The 21,714-nt window shown below is 39.9% G+C and overlaps 1 protein-coding gene and 1 long non-coding RNA gene across 2 annotated transcripts; one reads left to right on the top strand and one right to left on the bottom strand.

The window, feature by feature from the left end:
• Positions 1-768: 768 nt before the first annotated feature.
• Positions 769-14,372, bottom strand: REG4 (regenerating family member 4). Its single transcript, XM_049765955.1, has 5 exons — positions 14,306-14,372; positions 9,835-9,932; positions 4,823-4,960; positions 2,325-2,430; positions 769-836 (listed from the first exon to the last, which is right to left on the bottom strand). Exons 1-5 carry the CDS (start codon positions 14,370-14,372, stop codon positions 769-771), a joined length of 477 nt encoding a protein of 158 aa, XP_049621912.1.
• A 5,589-nt stretch (positions 14,373-19,961) lies between these two features.
• On the top strand, positions 19,962-21,436 carry LOC125997548 (uncharacterized). Its single transcript, XR_007491660.1, has 3 exons — positions 19,962-20,001; positions 20,705-20,776; positions 21,331-21,436. It is a non-coding gene; the product is annotated as an uncharacterized LOC125997548 (long non-coding RNA).
• Positions 21,437-21,714: the final 278 nt, after the last annotated feature.

Genomic DNA, 21,714 nt, shown 5'->3' with positions numbered 1-21,714 from the left:
TAAGGATTATTGTAATACCATATGCTTAAATGAAAATAAATTCAGCTCCAGAGTTTTTAATCTCAGTCTTCTGATAGCAAAATTTTGCTTGTCCATATTTGGGAATGTCCACAATCCATGTGTATATGCAAAATTTGGGCATTTTCTACAGTGTCGAGGACAGTGATTTGCTATAGTTTTATCACTACGATTTTTTTAATTGAAATAATTTTCAGTTGAAAGTGATTCAAATTTATCTTGCTCTTTGTTGACACATCTGTTTTTATTTTGTTGTGGTTTTTTGTTTTGGGACCACACCAAGCTTTGATCAGGGGTTATTTTTTTGGCTCTATGCTCAGGGGTCACTCCTGGGGTACTCAAGGGTTCATTCAGGATGTCAGTATACAAGTGGATGCTTCTAACCCTCTATCAGGTTCACTATTTTCTTCTCTAGAGAGCATTTCCACTGTCTTTAAATCTTAATTTCTCAGAGGCAAAGACTTGACTCTACTGTGGTGGATAAATACTCCTTAGCATGAGACAGCAGGTGCTGGGAAAGAGAATGGTAGAATCATCTGAAAGGGCTTAGGAACAGAAGATAAATACAGAACTGGAAACTACTTTTATGCCAGTATTGAGACCTTTGCCTCTAAAGCCTAAAAATGTCAGTACAATGAGGTTGCTGTCAGACTTAATGTCTGTGTTTACTGTCTGAATCAATGGCCAGATTGAGGCATCATGACAGAGAGGGGATTGGGCAGTGAGAGTTGGCAGGTCTTGATTCTTGGCCTATGGTCGGTACTTGCACAGAAAATGTTGGAGTTTGTTGCAGTCATTGTTGTTCCAACTTAAAAAATCTGTAAAAGGATAAAGAGAGAACTTTAATTCATTTTTGTTGGGTTTACTGGTGTTATATTGAGCATCTTTCTGGAATCATGGATAAAGTACTTTGATGGCTAATTATATATGTCATCTTTTTTAAAAACTTTATTGTTTGATTGATTGGTTGTTTTTTTGGGTCACATCCACCAGCACTCGGGGTTACTTCTTGCTCTGCACTCAGAAATTGCCCCTGGCAGGCTGGGAGACCACATGGGAGTAACGAGATAGCCGCATGCAAGGCAAATGCCCCACTACTGTGCTATCATCTCTCTGGTCCCTATATATGTCATGTTGGCTATAATATGGTATCCAGATATTTGGTTAAGCAAAAATCTAAATGTTGCTGTTAAGATGTTAGGCAGATAGGTAAGGAGACCCTGGGAAATAATAATAATAAAAACTTAAAGCAGAAATTTTCTATCGTTGACGTAGCCCAGAAACATGAAGACCACATCTCTTTGACATGAAAATATTGAGCTCTTTGGAGAAGAGAAACTGAGGCATTACCCGAATGCAGAAATTTAAGGATCCACCAAGAGAAGGGTGGACCCCCCCAGAAAAAAAGAAGCTATAGAAAAATTTATTAGATTATTAGAAAATCTTCAACAGTGCCAGTTTTTCCTGTGACAATACCCAGATTAATGTTTATGTATACAAAATATATTAGTATTAAAGCTTATTTGTCTGTTTGTTTTATTATTTTATTTAATGGTCATTAAAAAGCATCCACTATAAATCTAAGTTCTCTACAGTCTGGGCTACCCAAAATATGACATCTTTCTCCTCATAGTGTAACAAATAAATTAGAAATTGATATATAAGAAAAAAGTAATAATTTTAGTGACTTAAAATATTATTTTCAATTTTTGTATTGAAAGAGATAGACAGATGTGAGAAAAGAGAGAAAGAATGTGTCAGAGAGACAGAGAAGTTCCAGAGAAAACGCAAACTTCTCCAGAGTAGAAAAAAAATAACCAACAGAAAAAGTAAGATGTAAAGAAAAATATCAGTAAGTGATTGACTTGATATGAAAGATTATATAGTGATCAGACAGCCAAAGTTGACCATTATCTGTGACAAGGCCATTGGAGTGAGGGGAACAAAAGCTTGTTTTTGCCTTTAAAAAGTAAAAGGAAGGAACTGTGATTTGTGAAAAGTTATGGGCAAAGGAGATGCATTAGAACTTGCTGTCATGAAGCTTACCAAAAGAGTGGTGAGTGCATTAGAGAAATAACTACGATGACATCTGTTATGACAATGGTACTGAGTGAGAGAAGTAAAATGCCTGTCTCGATACAGGCAAGGGTTGTGGGAGGTAGGAGATAAGGGGCATTGGTGGTGGGCATGTTGTACTGGTAAAGGGGGGGTGGTGTTCTTTTTTATAACTGAAACCCAACTACAAACATGTTTGTAAACCATGTTGACTAAATAAAGGTATTTAAAAATTTTTAAAAAGAACTTACTGTTATGATAGCTCATTTCTGCGCAGTATTTGTTTCCACCCACAGATTTGTTAGACCAGGTTCTGTACAAATACACAGCCCCATCGATCCACTTCCACTGATGCCTCTAGAAACAAGAGGAGATGAAAGACATAACAGGCCAGTTGTTGAGTGAACAGCCACTCAAGTGGTCCCCTCAGGCCCCTTTACAAAGTCATTTTCATGAAAATATTGGGAAATCAAAAAAATGTACAACGAAGTAAAAAAAATAGAAAAATAACTCCATTTAACCCAAGAAAAAATATTACCAATAGTTGGCCATATTTATTTCTGGTGTCTATCACACTATTATCTTTAAATATATACTTTTAATACAATATATTAAAACATGTACTTTGCTTTGTAAGCATTTTAAATGGTAAGGCTGTTTCATAATATACCTCTAATATATTTAAATTACTTCTAATTACCAACTATTAGAAAATTGCTATTGTAGCAGCTTTTTTTTTTTTATAAATATGCTCCTACTCACAATTGTTATTTAGGATAAAACCTTGTAATTCATTGCCAAGGGATCATGAAGAGTTTGAAGGTGATGAGAATGTACGCATTGCTAAAGAACTTAACAAAAAAATTAGTCATGAGTATTTACAGATTTACATAATCAAATTTTACTAATCTTTTTTTTATAGAGAGAGGGTTTCCCACATGCTCTTGGGGAGACTGTGGGTCCCCCACCCCAGTGATTCTCAGCCACATGCTGGGTCATTGTGAAGGACCAAAGAAAGTATAGATTGGGGGATTTGAGCATTGCAACTAGGGATGCTTGAGGAACCATTTGGTACCAGGAATTGAATCCAGATCTAGAATAAGCCCTAACTGCTGTAATGTCTCTTGGCCTTGTTTATATTCTTAAAAATGTTACTTATTTTAAAAAGTTTGATAATTTCATGAGTCAGATATTATTAATTCACTTTGCACTTAAAAATTCTAGAATATTTATTATGAACAATAAATGTAATGAATGTAATGAAACTATATTACCGAACTGTCTGATAGAAATATATGTAAATTACTATTTTGTCTCTGACTGATAGTAATACAAACGTATAAGAAAGCAAAATTCATTACATAAAATATTTGTAACACCTACAAATGTTATGGAAAATAGAAAGTCTGGGAGTTCTCTTCTTGTGTTTGTTTGAGTAAATTATAGAAGCCCTACAAAAACATTTTGTAAACTCTAGATTCCCACATGTAGATCTAAACTACTAGTCTAAGTAAGACCCAATGTGCTGTTTCTTATATAAAAGAGGAAGAAAGAAATCCAATGGAAAAGGTAAGGGTGACTAAAAAATAATAATTCTAGACAAAAATTAGCTGAAATTTTTCAACTTCAACTCAGGATGTGTTGTAGATTTAATCAAGCTCAGTTTTATGCAGATCTGTGTGTATTTGAATATGCAATTGACCCTTTAATAGTAGGAGATTAAATGGCAAGGTTCACTTATATTTTATATGCAGATAAAAATTTTTCTTACATTTCCACCATTGGTGAGTACTCTGAAGCAATTGTATCCATTGCACTAGGATATCATAAAGCAATTGTACTGATGTCTTCTTATCAATGTGCAAATTGTTTTATGTGTGAGTTTACTTTTCAAAAATGTGTTCATTTTTGTTTTGACTACATACTACAGTGGTTAGGGATTGTTCTGGCTCTGTGCTTTGAAGTTGATCCTAGCAATACACACAGTACCAGGAATTGAATCCAGGTCTCCTGTAAACAAAGCTTGTATTCAGCATATTGAGCTCTCCCTGAATGTCTTTATTATATTATTTTTTAATTTTGATGCCTAGTACTATTGATATATATGAGACCTATAGTTTAATATAACTAAGAAAATGTTAATGTAGGAACTGATCATTTGTTTTGTAAACCAGTGACTATAGAACAGTGGGATAAATGTATTTTTTCTTCTCCATGTCTTTCTTTAAGATACTTTCTTTTACTGGGTTAATTTATTATGAAATTCCTGGTCAACAGCTGACTATTAGTAATTGAGTTTGAGAGAAGTGAAGCATTATACTCAGATTTTCAACTGTGTTGTGGTCATTAGTTGTAAATTACAAGTTTTTCAAGGGTCAACTGTCAAGTTGTGTGTGTGTGTGTGTGTGTGTGTGTGTGTACAAATTTTAAAGGCTTTTAACTGAAATCATATCTTTCTCTGAGGCCCAAAACTAGATCTCAATCAGTTCAGGCTTATGACAAAAGAAAATCAGTGGTATTCTTCATGTGGCCTGGAGACTTTGCCAAGTATGAGCTAGCTCTCTAGATTTCTCTTTTGGACAACTTAAACTTGGGAGCCATTCGGGATATTCATCAGGATTGCTTCTGGCAGGATCAAAGAACCATTGGGGGGTACCAGGGATTGAACCAAGATGGCTGTGTTTAAGGCAAATGCCCTACCCATTGTTTGGCACTTTATGGGACATTTGTGATACAAGTCTGAAGTTACCTTCTGTGGGTCATGCAGGCCAATCCAAACAGGCTTGTTTTTTTGATAGCCACTTATGTATTCGGCTATGATGTTGGCTTCCTTTGTATTCAGAACAGATGCCAAGTGAGCTCCATTTCCGTGTGACTGGCACTCTAGCTGTAAGCAGTCAGGGAAAAGTCATGTAAACATACATGGAAATTAAAAGCACAGCCAGTGCATCCAGTGCACTAAACAGTATGGTACACGAGGTCCCCTTCTCCTCTGGATGCAATCTGAACCCCATAGGAAACGTCTTGTCACCAGAGGAGAAATAACTTCCTCTAATATCAGGTATCAGAGGAAGGAGTAGAGGCCAAAGCATGAGCTTTTAGGTCTGGAAAGGGGTCTGGAGTCCTAGTCTTGTCTTTTCAGTAGGGCATGTGGATTTAGTAAGTCAACAATAATTAGAAGTAATTATTATAACCCAGTTGAAACAGCCTGAGGTTGTTTTCTTATCTCTAAAATGAATAAAATAATAACTGCTATACAATTAATTGCTAGAAGCCCTGGGAGCTGCACACACAAATTCTCCCTACAATTGTAGCCACACCACACCAAGTGGCTCAGCTTTACTGCTTTTCTGGTCATCTCTGCAGAATCCTAGCCATCAAATATATCCTCAAAGTATGCCAATTTAGGGCTGACTTGTCCAGGGATGATTTGCATCCAGGCTGGGTCTGTCCCACCCCACCCCCAAGCCTCTTTACTTCCATCTCAAATATTATGGGGCACAGTTCTTCCTGAAGTCCCCAAGTGCCTCAGAGTATGACCTGGTTAAACACAAGCACAGCGGGGTCAGGGCATCATTGTATCCTATGACCTTTGCTTTGAAAATGTTGGTCTTGTTATTGAGAGTCACCTACAGGGAGTGGAAGCACACTTGAGAGGCCATTTTAAACACAAATTCTAAATGAAAATAAAAGAGCACATAGCTTTGACTGTGGCCACTTTTCTGGCCTTTGCTTTTGGTATCTTGCTCAGAATTAGATGTGGTCGAGACAATAGAGATGAGGGCTAGAAGGACCGGTTAAGGATATGAAGCTCACCACAAAGAGTGGTGAGTGCAGTTAGAAGAAACAACGACACTAACAACGATCATGACAATGTTAATGAGTGAGAGAAGTAGAATGCCTGTCTGAATACAGGCAGGAGGTGGGGGAGGAGGGAGATAAGGAACATTGATGGTGGGAAGATTGCACTGGTAAAGGGGGTGTTCTTTTTTTTTTTTTGTTTTTGGATCACACCCGGCATCACTCAGGGATTACTCCTGGCAAGCTCGGGGGACCATATGGGATGCCGGGATTCAAACCGATGACCTTCTGCATGAAAGGCAAATGCCTTACTCTCCATGCTATCTCTCCGGCCCCAGGGGGTGTTCTTTTTATGACTGAAACTCAACAACAAACATGTTTGTAATCATGGAGCTTAAATAAAGATATTATTCAAAATAAAATAATTAGGTGTGATTATTAGCTAATGATAATCTTGTTTTCACACTTACAAATTACTTTAAAATACCAAGATGCGGGGCCCGTGAGGTGGCACTAGAGGCAAGGTGTCTGCCTTGCAAGTGCTAGCCAAGGAAGGACAGCGGTTCGATCCCCCAGCATCCCATATGGTTCCCCCAAGCCAGGGGCAATTTCTGAGCACTTATCCAGGAGTAACCCCTGAGCATCAAACTGGTGTGTCCCAAAAGAAACAGACAAAAAAAAATACCAAGATGCTTTTATAATTATAATCTTATTCAACTTTTAAATACGTGACCCAGTTGACTAGGTTATCAGTGGACATTTGCTGAGTATACCAGTTACGCGGATGCCTGGGATTGAAGAAATAGATTCAAAGAGTTTAAATATCATTTCTCATTCAATTTGACACAGCTGGTAGTGATGGAACTGGATTTAGAATTCAGATTTATGCCTGTGATTGATTCTACTGTCATTTTCATGGGCCACTGGATCTATTTCTAGGAATCTATACAATTAAGTATCCCATCAGTCTAGTCAATAAATTAATGAGAAAAGTCTGTTGTGTGTGTGTGTGTGTGTGTGTTTGGGGGGGTTGTTTTTGTTAGTTTTTTTTGTTTGTTTGTTTCTGGGCCACACCCAGTGATGCTCAGGGGTTACTCCTGGCTATGCACTCAGAAATCACTCCTGGCTTAAGTGACTAAATGGGACACCGGGAGATGGAACCACAGTCTATCCTAGGTTAGCACATGCAAAGCAAATATCCTACCACTTTTGCCACTACTTTGGCCCCAGTGAGCAACAGTCTTTTTTTTTTATTATTATTATTATTTATTTTTTTTTTGGTTTTTCGGGCCACACCTGTTTGATGGTCAGGGGTTACTCCTGGCTAAGCGCTCAGAAATTGCCCCTGGTTTGGGGGGACCATATGGGATGCCCGGGGGGTCAAATCGTGGTCCTTCCTTGGCTAGCGCTTGCAAGGCAGACACCTTACCTCTAGTGCCACCTCGCCGGCCCCTGAGCAACAGTCTTTCCACAACATTTTTCCTCTGCTCTTTGGAACAATCCCTATGAAATTAGAATGGGAGTGGAGAGTTTTAGTTTTGAAAATCTAAGATGAGCATTTCTCACACACCACACACTTTATATGTGGGAGATGATGGATTCTCCAGCAGAACTTGGTGCCCTTGTGATATTCAATCAACGGTATAGGCCTTCTATTCTATTCTCTGGCTGATGAGGAGGTGTTGCTTGGGGTCAGGGGTGCTGGAGATCAAGGTCCCCAGTACTCAGAGAGATCATATAGTGCTGAGAATCTGTCTAAAAGTGCTAAAAGTGCTATTTCTCACTTTGCAGCAAGAGAAGTGATAAAACTGAGGTATAGTAATAAAAAAGGGTACATTCATGACTTATAGATTCAAGTCTTATCACTTCAGTGTCCTCTAGGTTTCTTCTAAATTAATGTCAGGTAACAATCAGCATACATATCCTTCCAAGATTTCAAATTATTTCTCAAGGTCTTTTTTATTTCAGTAATCAGACTACAGAGAAACCCTTCTTTGTGTAGAGGTGTGTGTGTGTGTGTGTTTGTGTGTGTGTGTGTGTGTGTGTGTGTGTGTGTGTGTGTGTGTGGTGAGGTGGAATGGAGTGCAAGTAGTGTTCAGTGGCTTCTGTAATATGCTCTCTGTTATGCTTGGCTCAGCTATGTGGCCCAAAGTTCAGTGTTTTGACCCAAGATTTACTGCTATTGTGGTTCAGTGGTGCTGGCAGTCATCAGGGTTGCCCTACCAGTGTTAGAAGCTCAATGTAGTTCAAGGGATTATTCTCATGCTCTAGTCCTCTGAATTAATTCTGTTTTCTATTTTTAAAAAAATATATAGTATTTTTTTATACATCAGCTCAGAAGATCATTACAGAAGGGTAGACTTAGGAGGTTGTTCTGCTTGCTAGTTCCACCTCTTGATGTTATCTTGAGAAAACCACTTCTGCTCACACTTCTTGAAGGATTTTATTTCAATATCACACTTGTGATTGTTTTTATGCCATACCCAGCAATGCTTAGAAGATAGGCCTGGCTCTGCATTCAGAAATTACTCCTGGTGGTGCTCCAGGGACTTGATAGATGTCAAGGATAAAGCCCAGGTCAGCTACATGCAAGGCCAACACACTAACTTCTGTACTGTTATTCTGGCCCCGTCAATGTCACAATTTCGTACTACTCCAGAATGCTTTAAGACCACAAAAGACTTTGATATTCTCAGTTTTTTCATTTTTAGATACATATGGATGGGGATTCTGAGAGCATTCTGGCACAGATCATAACTCTCTGATTCCTCCAACAAATCACTTCAGTAAAACAACCACATAGACAATATCAAATGATAGCAAACACTTGACCACGGATTACAGAGCCTAGTAAACTAAATATGGAGGAAGAAGGCAAAGGATGAAGAGATGGCCTAGAAGAGATGTAAAAAAGGCCTTGAATACTTTGGTGGTAGAGAATTTTAGTAACTGCTTTTGTAACTGTGTATATTAAAACCATAAGTGTTAACATTATTATATCCATGTGACCTAAACTATTATAATTATAATTTTAATATAAAAAACAAAAATATTATGTTTAGGGAAACAACAGCAAAGATTTTTCAGACTCTTCACATCAATTGCAAGACCAGAACAACAGTACTGAAGGTAGGATATTTGCCTTGTATGCAACTGACAACTATCTGACCACCAGCATTTCTTTTTTTAAACTTTATTTGTTTGTTTATTGGTTTTTTGAACCATACCCAGAGGTGTTCAGGGGTTACTCCTGGCTCTACACTCAGAAATTGCCCTTCATAGTCTGGGGGACCTTTTGGGATGCCTGGAATCAAACTGGGTTCCTCCCCGGTTGACCACTGCAAGGAAAACGCCCTAAAGCCATGCTATCTCTTCAGCCCCAATCACCAGCATTTCATATAATCCCCCAAGGCCCACCAGGAGTGATCTCTGAGCACAGACCCTAAAGTAAGCTTTGGGTAAGCTTTGAGCACTGCTGAAAAGGAACCAGTTGCAACTACCTCTTTGGGTATCTCCAGACAAAGGACCACAAAAGAAAAGCAAAACATTTATTGGGCTCAGAGAAAAATCTCTATTTGTTTAAATAGTTTGACTTTCTATCACATCACTGGAGCCTATGCTTCAGGTCTTTTTAAACACATTCTCTCTCTGATAAATCTTACAAAGCAATTTAATTAAACCTTCTCGAAGTTTCTTGTCATCTTCCATTTGTTAATGTATTTATGAGTTCCTTACTAGGTATGGGTTCCTTGGGGATAATGAATATTTCTTATTTATTCTTAAAGTTCTTGTGGCCTACGTTCTGAGTGGGTTGAACACACACTCGTCTATTTTACCTACTAAGCAACTTTCCTCAGAATGTCATGGAAGGATTCTAGGTTCTAAATCAAATAAGATCTGAAGCGTTGGGCAACCCTTCATTTTGAAAAAGGTAATCCAAGCAAGAGCCACATTTCTTACCTCAGCATCAAACCAGCTCCTTGGCTTTCGGAAATACCCATAACAATTGGAATTATGGTAAAACCATCCAGTAGTACAGCTGGGTCGCATGATGATTTCTAAAGGTAAAGAATGTCAATTTTATATTATGAAGACAAAAAAAAATCCCCAATCTCCAGACCTGATCTAGTTTTCAGACATAGAATACTTTGAGTGAAGTGGAGGTGGGTGACCTTGGAGAGTAGTCTTGCTACTTTGCCAAAATTTTATACTATTAATATTTCACATAGTCTCCTCCAGGAAACTGTGAATTGAGGATATAAAATAATCATATATTCTGAGGATTCTGGATACTGTTTCTGAATGACACTGTAGTCCCAGGAGACCCAAAATATCAGTGGGGAAATAAAGTTTCAATGGCTCATTCCATAGATATTTCCCCAGTTTCGGAAAGCACAATTGTAAGAAATATATTAAACTCATGCAGAATCACCACAGTCAAGTAGCAATATGGAAGGCATCTCGAGAAAAAACAGGTTTGCTTCTGCCATGCCCAGTTTTCTGCAATATTTTCTAACTTTATGTGTACATGTTTACTAACTACATATACACATGCTCCAGTAAATATGTATATGAAGCAACAATTCTAATGATACCGATATTCCATATAAGAAATTGAAGAGAATAAATTAATATCTCCCAAGACCACACAGTAAATGCGTGAGAAAGAAGGACCATGAAATAGTATAGGAGAGTAGAAATAAGAAAGAAATAAAATAGCAGACATATTTATTTATTTTTGGGATTTGAGCTCAAGTATTTATTTGGTTGCCCCTGGGAACAAACAGCTTCAATCAGAATGCCTTGCTATAAAAAAACATAGATAAGCATCTACATATTCTTAGTGTACAGTTGATAAAAAAAATCTCTACAGAGTGGAGAGTTGACTTGCTGAGATCTTTCAGACAGAGTGAGGTAGGACATCAGAGCGAAGAGAACCAATATGCTGCTCCCCACCGTGAAACAATGTCCCTTGAATAACCTTTCACCTCTTATGGCACTGGGACACTTACCACTCAATCAAACAGTGAGGATTTTGCTTCCTGACACCTTACTAAACCAGTATTTCTCAATAGGGGGTCATATGGCCCCCCATGACTCTCCAGGATGTGCTAAGGGGGCCACCAGTGAAAATCATGTTGATGGAGGCATCAAATAAAACTCAGAGCCAAAAAATAGAATGGGGAAAGGCAAGGTAGAGGTTTAAAAAATAAGTTCAAAAGGGGCATGGACAGTAAAAGATTAAATACGTTCACTCCAGTCTTGGAGACGGAGTGAAAGTATAGCAGATAGGGCAATTGTCTTGCATGCAGTCAACCCAGGTTCCAGCACCCCATATGATTCCCTGAGCCAGAAGTAATTTCTGAATGTAGAAGTAATTCCTGAGCATCTCCGTGTGTAGCAAAAACAAAATCAAAGACAAAATAACTCCACTGGTCCTGTCTAGAATAAGTCTTTTACTTCACCGCTGGCTACTGGATATAGCACTGATGACATTCAATGTCTTTCAGACTTCACTTTAATACTTTTTAATCAACTAAAAGTATTTATCTCTATATGGGACTATGGGAGGAATTAAATGGGATAAAGCAATTAGCACAGACCCTATAGCCATCATTAACTAAATGGCACCCACTTAATAAATTAGAGCAACTAAAATAATCTTAGTATCATTACAACTGGTATAAATCTTCATTTGACTTTACTCGATGGAGTTGACTCCCAAGCAGTGCTCAGTGGGCCCAGGAGCCATTACAGGTAATACTTGGCCAACTATTCCCAAGAATGAGGCTTGCTCATGTTCTGTAGTGCTGGAGTCCAAGGCTTCACTCCATTACTAAGGGGAGTTTCAGAAGATGGTGCTAGGGATGCCATGCAATGATGGGGATAGATCAGAGTTTCTATGCATGCCAAGCACATGCCCTCACCCCTGTGTCATCTCCCTGATCCACTACTAATATTGTTTTTTTTTTAAATAAAGTAACTAGGGGAAGTTTCTTTTATTGTCTCCAGGATCATGCTGCTCTTTGTCTCACCTATTGAAGCAGTTGTGTTTACTTCAGGTGAAGGACAAAAGAAATTACTGGTGAGTTCCTAATTTCAATCACTAGGCCCTGTTTAAAGCAAAAAGTCAGTGTCTATTTTACCTTATTTTCTTTTTATGCCATATTGGGGACCAGGGATAGTGCAAAGGGCTTGATATGCATGAGGTTCCAAGTTCCATTCTCAATATAGCATGCATCCTCTATTACTCTTCCTGCAGCACCAGGTATGACACTGATGTCATTAAAATCTCCACCCCTGAGTGGTACCCCATTACTAGCTTGTACACATCAACTGAGTGTCTCTGGGAGAAAATCCTAGGTTTACTGAGATCCAAGGAAGAACACAGCAGGACCAGTGGGGAAGGTTTTGGTTCTATCTCTTCTGGGAGAGAGAAACCAGAAAGGTTTAATGAAACCCAGGAGTGAGGGTCTTCTCCCACAGGATGTAGCTTGGACAAATGTCAAGGCTCTTAAGGAAGCCAGCATTAGAGTAATTGGGAAGGAACTACACTGCTCCTTCTTCTGTTGTTCTTCCTTGGATTCCAGTGAACCTAGTCTAGTTGGCTAGAAATGGCTATGAAATATAGCTCTGTAGGGGAGAATATGAAAAACCATTCTCTCAGAGGTATTTGCAGTGCAGTATAATTCTAGGAAAGCTCTGAATGCCCCATGTTCTGAGCTTCAGGAGTGATTGAGAAAACTGGTATCTCTCTGAAATCAGCCTGGAGTAGAAGGCAGAAAAGCTTAGAGTCTAGGGATGTGCAGGGTTTCCTCTGGCAAAAGACACCCGTCATGAAAAACAACCTAATAAAATACCCTCTTTTGGCATTGTCTTCCAGTTGCTCATTCCTCTGGCTGAGGCATTCCCAGGAGTGGTGTATAGCTTTGAACTTCCTAGAAGCTCTCTTTACAACTAATTTCTGCTCATGCCTGTTTCCTTCCCGCCCTTGAGAAAGAAGTACAATGCCCAAGTACAATGCCAAGTTGAACTGAGCACAACCAGGAAAAGCATCAGATAAACTTGTCCTGTGTCTTTGGAGCAAGTTTCCACTCTTCTTTGGGCTTCTTTTTCCTCAGAAGTAAAGAATATAACCGATGAGTCTTTTTCTAATTTTTCATTTTTGATGGTTCCTGATATTTATTCTTAGCTCACTTATGCAGATTTTGTGATGTTCTTTTGAGCCACACCGAGCAATGTTCAGGAGTTACTCCTAGTTCTGAGTTTGAGATCTACTATAGGCTACAGGAGACCATGTGGGATGCCAAGGTCAGCTGCATGCAAAACAAATGTCCTACCTGTTGTACCACACTGTGGCCCCACACTCATGCAGTTTTTATTCCCCTGCTTCTAGAAGATTCTATAATGTTTCTTCTGTTTTTTGACATGTTATTTTGCACTTGAGACTGGCATAGGACCCTCCACATAATTAGGCTCAATGTCTGCATCAACTGGAATTCTTTTTTTTTTTTTTTTTTTGGTTTTGGGGCCACACCCAGCGGTGCTCAGGGGTTACTCCTGGCTGTCTGCTCAGAAAAAGCTCCTGGCAGGCACGGGGGACCATATGGGACACCGGGATTCGAACCAACCACCTTTGGTCCTGGATCGGCTGCTTGCAAGGCAAACACCGCTGTGCTATCTCTCCGGGCCCGGAATTCTTAATATGTTCAAATAGGAAAACCAGGCATATGAATTAGGTAACTTTATAGATATTACTTAAGACTACTATAAGCCAGTGACCATAAATTCATTACAACCACACTTCATGATAGACTTGAAAAAACTGATTATAAGATATATATTTAGGGGGCAGAGGGATAGCACAGCTGTAGGGTGTTTGCCTTGCACAAGGCCAACACAGGACATGCTCTGGTTGAAATTCCCAGCATCCCATATGGTCCCCCTTGCCTGCCAGGAGCGACTTGTGAACACAGAGCCAGAAGTAACCCCTGAGCACCACTGGATGTGACCCAAAAACAAACAAACAAAAAAGATATATATATTTAGTTGATGACTTAACTGTGGCGCACAAATTGGCAAGGTTTGAATTCTTCAGCTCCAGAACTTCCTGATTTGGGAGGAGTGGACATTTAGACCATTCCCAGTGGTGCCCAAGGCTTGCTCCTGGCTTTGCATTCAAGAATCATTCCTGTTGAGTTCAGGAATCACGTGTGGTGCCAGGGAATGAACGTGGCTCTGCTGCATGTAAGGCAAACACCCTATGAACTGTAGTATTGCTCTGGCCCCTCCAGGCTTTGCCTTCTTATCATATCACATTGTCTTTCATTCTAGTCTTTAATATCTATTTCAGACAGTACCTTACTACCGTAGAAATGGCTGGAAGACCATTACAGTGTGCTGCCTGAGCATATGCTGAGAATGCACTCACCTCCCAGAACTGCAGTGCAGGCTGCACAGCTCAACAGTAGGAACAACTGCATACTTTTAGAAGCCATCTTTCTCTCTTCCTAGGACAGAACGGATTCAGACCCTTTTGCTGCAAGACTCCCGGGTGCTTGCTAGTTTTTTTCTTGCAGCTCCGGATTCACCAAATTGAACAGATTTGCACCGAAGGCCAAGGACTTTAGATGTCAAATCACAAATGCAAAGAGAAAAATGTTTTTGAAGCAACCCCAAATTATGCAATAAAAGGAATCTCACACTAAATGTAGAGATCAGGGAAATTTAATTTATGAAGTTTTCTCATCATCTGCTAGGTCTCTGGGCCTGTATTAGAGATTGGATTATACTGGACCCAATTGTTTTACAAGTCTGGGAATAATCCGTGTAGTGGAGTCTGCCCCTATGATTTCCAAAGAAGCCAGAAGAGGGAGCTCAAGGCAATTTTTCCCCTCAGTTGAGGCAGCTGGCCTTCCTGCAGCCATATCAATCTAATCAAGTCAAATAAAAAAATAAAATCGATCCGAATAGAGACTTTTTGTAAATGCTCATACTAAAAGTTAATATATGATTCAATATACTCAACATAAAATTGATCAAATTTTAGGTTGATGATTATGAAGTCATTTCTTTTTTTTTTTCTGGATTTCAGTTTTATTTCATTTTCCTATTAATATCTTTATTTAAACACCTTGATTACAAATATGATTGTAGCTGAGTTTCAGTCATGTAAAGAACACCCCCCTTCACCAGTGCAACATTCCCACCACCAATGTCCCAAATCTTCCTCCTCCCCACCTCACCCCCGCCTGTACTCTAGACAGGCTTCCCACTTCCCTCATTCATTCACATTGTGAGGATAGTGTCATAATGAAGTCATTTCTTACCATTAGAGCTGTAACCAGAGTCCTCACTTTATACTTAAGTAGCCACATATTTTACTTTTACTTTTGATTATTTTGTTATCATGTTTTTCAAAATAAAAGGAAAACTTTGTTCTATTTCCTGACATCAAACAAAACATGCAGCACTTTTTTAAACCTAGAAATAAGTAGCAAATCCAATTTCTCATGGATAAATTATAAATTTAATACCTATTGACATTGTTCAATGCATACATATATATAGCTTATGTAATAGGACTATATAATTTCATATCCAGGTTTGTTTATCAGAAACAGAGAAGTGAAAATGAAGCTCCTTTCATTCGCCTAACCTTTATGCTATTTTGACTCCCTCTTTGGAATAAATTTATATCTGCAGGGCTGCAATTTCACAGATTTTCAATGTTGCATTAAACTCCTTGGCTAAAGCATCATTCAAATGAACAGTGTGGTTTGTTCTACTAAGAGTGCACAGAAATGCTTATTCCTAAGCCTCCGTGGACTCTTAATATTGCCAGCATTTTTTCTAGTTAATTTTTTAAATTTATTTATGTAGAGATTAAGTAGCATTCCCAAAGTACAGATGCTCACTTTCAGAACCAAGATTGAATCCACTCTGCATAACACCAAAGCCAATGCTCATCATAAAATTCCAATAAAACAAAACAATAACTGAAATTCTGATTGACTAGGAGCATCTTGATTTGAACTTGTCGTTTCTGACCTTAATTTTATAGCAAAAGAAAGTAAATATTCAAAGGAAGCTTTCTCCCCTCAGTTGCAGAAAAGATGACCCAACTCACAATCCAGTTCCTAATGACTCTTACCTTCTTCAGTGTCCTGAGATGTCTTGTTCAATGTCCAGGCCTTTATATCTTCTCTCCTCAGGACTTTTATTTTATATTTTATCATAGACAATAATGTTATTTACAATTAATAACCAATCCATAAAAGCTTTATCTACAGTCATAGTGTACTTTATGAGAGATGTCTGAAGAATGGATCTCAGTCATTGAAATCTCATTGTAAATAGCTGGGGGAGGAGCCTCGCCCTATTTGCGCACAGATATTTTTTTATCACATGTTATTCAAGCCTGACAGCATCCTGTAACCTGATAAAAACCCATCCTCCTTTAATCTTATTTACCTTTAGTTTTGCCTCTTTTATTCCTGCATAGTGTTGACTTCCTTGTTCCTATTTCCCTCCTATAAAAATGCCCTATTTTATGGAAGGGAGCAAGAAAAGTACTTAATACTCTTCCCAACAGTGCTCAGGAGTAACTCCTGGCGATGCTTTAGAGACTATGTGAAATACTAGGTATCAAACTCAGGTCAGCCATGTGCAAGACAAACACCCCACTCACTACATGTATTATCTACTGCTCTGGCCCCCCAACCCCCATTTCAACTCTCGAGAATCCTGATGTTTATTCACTGGCAGAATAAAATTTGCCACAAGGCTAAATGTAGGTTACATAGTTGTACTGTGTATTTATGGAAGTAGAGATTTTCTGGTACCAAATTCATCACCTTAACATGTACCTGATCCTTCACATATGTACTTATGCTTCTCTTAAGGAACTAGACACTGACATCTCAATCTCATCCAAGGGCAATTACATTGAAATAGCTTACATGATGTACTTTGCAATAGAGTGTTTTCACTGGTCATTAATAAATGAGGTACTTGGGGCCTGAGTGGTGTCAGAGGCAGTACGGAGTTTGCCTTGCACGTGCTGACCTAGGACGAACCTTGGTTCCATCCCCCAGCATCCCATATGATCCCCCAAGCCAGTAGTGATTTCTGAGTGCAGAGCCAGTAGTAGCCCTTTGTATTCTCACTTACATGCCCTCAGGTACTTGTTTACTGCAGAACTGAAGTCCAAATGTTGGAAATTTTCTATCTAATTTTGACACTAATATAGAGCGTATGTCAACTCTTTATATCTTTCTTTTTATATGGATTCCTAGCTATGGTATAAATGCAATTATGAAACATAAAGAGATATTTTTTGCCTTAATACAACTCTGCAGAATGCCAAATTTGGTTGCCTGTAACTGGATAAATTTTGACAGGAAGAATGCAATTTTTGCTATATAGAAATACATTGAGTTATTCTATGATTTGTACCATTGTAGATTTTCCTTTTGCTACCGCGGAATATGGACTATTTAATCTATTGAAGCTAACCCATACCTGGAATGAAATTTCTTCAATTTTGTGACACCAGTGAAAATCTTTTGTTGTGTAACCATATTTTAATTCTTCTGTCCCTTCCTAGATTTGACAGGAACCTTTCCAAATTTTATCTTTCTGTACCTCTGAAGTTCTAATTTCTCCTTTATTATTTCTGATTTAGCATGGTTTTTACTTTGCTTCTTCTCATTGTGAGTCTTGCTAAATCAATTTTTATTTTATTTAGTCAAAGAATAAAAACATAATTCTTGGTTTCATTGATCCTTTGTAATGGATTTTTAATTTTTTAATATCTTTAAACACATTGATTACAAATATGATTATAGTTGGGTTTCAATCATGTAGAACACCCCCCTTCACCAGTGCAACATTCCCATCACCAATATCCCAAATCTCCCTCCACCCTACCCCACCCCCTGCATGTACTCGAGACAGGCTTTCTACTCCCTCATTTATTCACATTGTTATGATAGTTGTCAGTGTAGTTATTTCTCTAACTGCACTTACCACTCTTCGTGTAATTCTAAATAATTTACTTCTGCTCAGTTTTTTTAAAATTTTCCCCATTCCAATTAATTTGGACTCCTATTTTTGTTCTCAATTTTCTAGTTTTTTGAAGTTAGGTAGTTAATTTGCACGTCTTCCTTCCTTCCTTCCTTCCTTCTTTCCTTCCTTCCTTCTTTCTCTCCCTTCTAATAGTGTTTTTAAAATACTTTATTGAATATTCAGAATAAAATTATGAGAAAGACATCTGGAAAGGAAAGACCTACAGGGAAGAGATCAAGGATGGGGATCTCTGGACTTGATTTCCGGGAAGGAGAAAGTCCTGGGCTGAGCTAGGGAGAGACAGGACTGGTCTGTTCAGGAAAAGCGGTGCTTTCCCTCTGGGGACCCTTGTCTCCTCCATGCTGGTGGGCATTGGTGTTCCAAAGCCCCCTGTTGGGGAGAGAGAGCATGGTGGCTGGAGAGCATCTCGTGCCTGTCCAGGCTCGTGACACAGGCTCGGGTCATCCCCATTGAGCTGTCATCATCCCACTGACAGGAGGTGGGGTCAGGCTCGCACAGGGTTCTGGATTTCTCACTGGCCAATGAGGTTTCGAGACCCTGAGCTCTGCCCAAGAGCTCATATCTCTAGTGCATCCTTCGGTCACTGTGGAAACGTCTTTCGTTGCGGTGGATCTTGGTGAAGACCCACAGATCAGCCGAGATGGATCCCCAAAATTCCCTCCCAAACCCCATACCTGGATCAGCTTCTTGAGCAGAAGAGGCAGGCGCAATTGGCTTGAGCCAAAGAAATAGTAAGAAATCAAGTGTTGGGCAGATGGCAGGACAAGCCTAAGGTGTTTCCAAAGCCCCATATTGTGTGTGTGGCAAGTACCCCAAGATTGAGCCCCTTGGCAAACTAGGTTGGTGACCCCCAAGGATTCAATCTACTGAACCCATAACTTCATCCCTTCACCTACCCAAAACCCTGGGTCATGTTCATAAGGTCTCCACCTTTAACTCAAGGAAGAATCAGAATTGTTCCCCTCTAGACTAGAGCCTGGCCTTCGACCATTTTCCCATCTCCACAAGGCTCTACCTAGAGTTTAAGCTTTACTTTATTTCCTGTATTACCATGTCCAGTGGGGTGCTAGGGCAGTTGGTTACCTCACATGTAGCTATGGTCCATCTTTGGACTTCATTGTGGCCTAACCTTTACCACTTCGCCTGACAGTTATTTTGTTTGGTGCTGAAACTAAATTGTGGTCAGAGATCTCACTAGGTGATACTTGGGGACAGTATGCTGTGCACAGGATTTGAGGCAGGTCTCTGCAATCTTTCTAACACACTATTTACTCCATCCACTGCATAAAAATTTAGTTGAGTTTTTCCTGTCTTTTCTACATTTGAGGAATTTGGGCATTTTCTGCTCAATCTTTTGCTCTCACATTCTCATTACATACTATCAGGTAGGTTCTCTAGAGTGAATTTAACTGATCCCCTGAAGTAGTTTTCCTCTGAGTAGTTTCTGTCCCCTAAACATAACCCCCATGAGTATTGTGAGGGCCACAGACTATGTTGGGCTTCTCCTAAGAGAAAACATTTAATACGAACAGAACGTTGGGAGGTGAGGTTTAGTGGCCTAATTTGCCAAGGTCTGACTTGCTTACCTCAGGTTCCAGAAGTAAGATTCAGGTAAGCTGTAACAATGGCTCTAACCAAGATCTAAGCAAAATGTGACCGACTACCACCATCTCATCCAAAGACTCACATACTCAATATTCTACTACATAAATCATAGGTTTATGCCAGAGTTTGGGAATGAGGATAAGCAAGTTAAATGACATAAATGCCTCCCCATTCCCCACCCAAGTTTAGTTGAAAGTTATTGAGTATTCTACATCCTGCCATGTCACTGTCCTTTTTGAGGGAAAATTAGTAAAGAACTTTGTCAATAGGCTGTAAAAAAAGGAGATGAGAATCATACTGCTTTGCTTTTCTGCATCTGAGAAAGTATGAAATAGAAATAAAAAACAACTGCGTCCCTGGCAAGAGGTATGCTAAGAAGAACATCAGAGGCAGGACACCCCTGCTGTCAAGGATTGCCCGAAGTCAGAAGGAGTAAGTTTTTCCCTGAGTGGCTTTTCAGTAAGGAGGGAGGGAATTGCATCCAGAGAAATCACTGGTCCCCACAAGCCCATGTTATGCTCAGTCTGACATGACGGAAACTGCTTCAGTGTGTTTCTTATTTCTAAGATGACTTTGGTCTTTGGCACTTTGTTAGCACCAAATGGGTAGTAGTGGCCTTTGGACACCTGTTGGTGGGCAACTTAAAGAAACCAGGCTCTTGAATCTGTACTTTTCAGTCCTATATCATGTTGGATTATACTATGTTCTGTCAGATGGACCATTCAGCACTGGCATCTTTTTTTTAAGCAACCCCCTTCAATGGAAAGCTAGTTCTAGTTCCTAAAATAGACAAATTGAGGAGGATGGATGCATCCCTTCTGGATTTCTTCTATCCTCGTGGGCCTGATGAGAGGGACTCGAGGGCACAGTGAATGAGCAACAGCATAGTAAGAGAAATCTTGGGGAAAAGACACACAAGTTGCTGCTGCTGGGTATCTTCAGATTGTACTCCTTGTTTCCTCCTTGCTCTCTGATGGAATAAAGGGGTCTTCCCTTTGTCGTAACCCCTAAAGCATGGCATTCCTCTCCCTATTCCAAGAGGAAAGAAAGAGCAGAGAGCCCTATTTGCACAATAGAATATGAGTCCTCCGAGGAGGGTCTGTTGAGGGGTTCACTGGCCTCCTGTGTTCTCTAGTGTGAAGAGTAAGACCTTATGGGAGCCAAAGTCGCACTGCTGCGGGAGGAACTGGTAGACCTAAGGAGGAAGGTAACTCCTGCTCCAGCATGGCGGGAGGTGGAAGGGACCACTGAGGGGCTGAAGGACATGCTCCTGGGCCCAGAGAAAGAGACAGGACTAAGGCAGTTTTATCACAAAATGGAGAGTGGGGTTGCCTGGGTCTCTAGGACATAAAGGCCTGAAGGTAATGGTCAAGGATGAGGCAGATACTGGATGGTATCAGCTATGCACTAACATGCACTTTACTACACAGTTCACACAGCAACACTGAGCCTCAGGACTCTTAAACCAGGGTGGAGGTTCCTAGGAGTGGGGGGAAGATGGATGGATCCAGTGGCCTTGAGAGAGAGAGAGAGAGAGAGAGAGAGAGAGAGAGAGAGAGAGAGAGAGAGAGAGAGAGAGAGAGAGAGAGAGAGACTAGCCCAACTTCTTTTGTTTTAAGATATTTTATCAGGACGTGCAGAGGAAACTATTGGATTGTCCTATGTCCTGTCTCCCTTGAAATTGTGAGTGGCCTTACATGTCCAAACTCAGAATCATGCTATCACTCCTGCCAATCCTCACTTCAGGCCTTCTGCCCACAGATGAAAGAGCAGGACCAGCAGGCGCTGACCCTGCGCCAACATCACATAGAAAATGTCTACCACCTGCAGCAGTGCCTGGAACAATTTGAAGAACACCTGGCCAGCTAGAGGAAGCTCACCATGGAGAAAGAGGAGCTAAAGTAACAAGTGCTCCTGCAGAAGCAGCAGATAGAGTAACTGCAATAGGAGAAAGAAGAGGACAAAGACAAGATACTCAGCCTGGAAGCGCAGCTCAGTAAAACTCAAGTGAGAGATCAGCCTGGGCTATATGGCAGGAAGGACCTGGAGCTGGCTTCCTCCCTGGAGCCCTCATGACCTTCTTCCCTCCCCTTCAGGGTCTCCTGAAAACAATGCAGGAGGTAAACCAGGAGCTCCAAGCTCAGC

Source organism: Suncus etruscus, chromosome 19, assembly GCF_024139225.1.
Source record: "Suncus etruscus isolate mSunEtr1 chromosome 19, mSunEtr1.pri.cur, whole genome shotgun sequence".
Lineage (NCBI taxonomy): Eukaryota > Metazoa > Chordata > Mammalia > Eulipotyphla > Soricidae > Suncus > Suncus etruscus.
Note: the sequence above shows the minus strand (reverse complement) of the source record. Positions and strands in the feature narration are given on the sequence as shown.

What these genes read in the sequence shown, in the direction of transcription:
- REG4 (XM_049765955.1), bottom strand. Translation starts at nt 14,372, where the DNA reads ATGGCTTCTAAAAGTATGCAGTTGTTCCTACTGTTGAGCTGTGCAGCC. An exon ending in CTGCACTGCAGTTCTGGGAG is followed by an intron (nt 9,933 to 14,305) that starts GTGAGTGCATTC and finishes CTTTACCTTTAG; the next exon opens with AAATCATCATGCGACCCAGC. An exon ending in GGAGCTGGTTTGATGCTGAG is followed by an intron (nt 4,961 to 9,834) that starts GTAAGAAATGTG and finishes GACTGCTTACAG; the next exon opens with CTAGAGTGCCAGTCACACGG.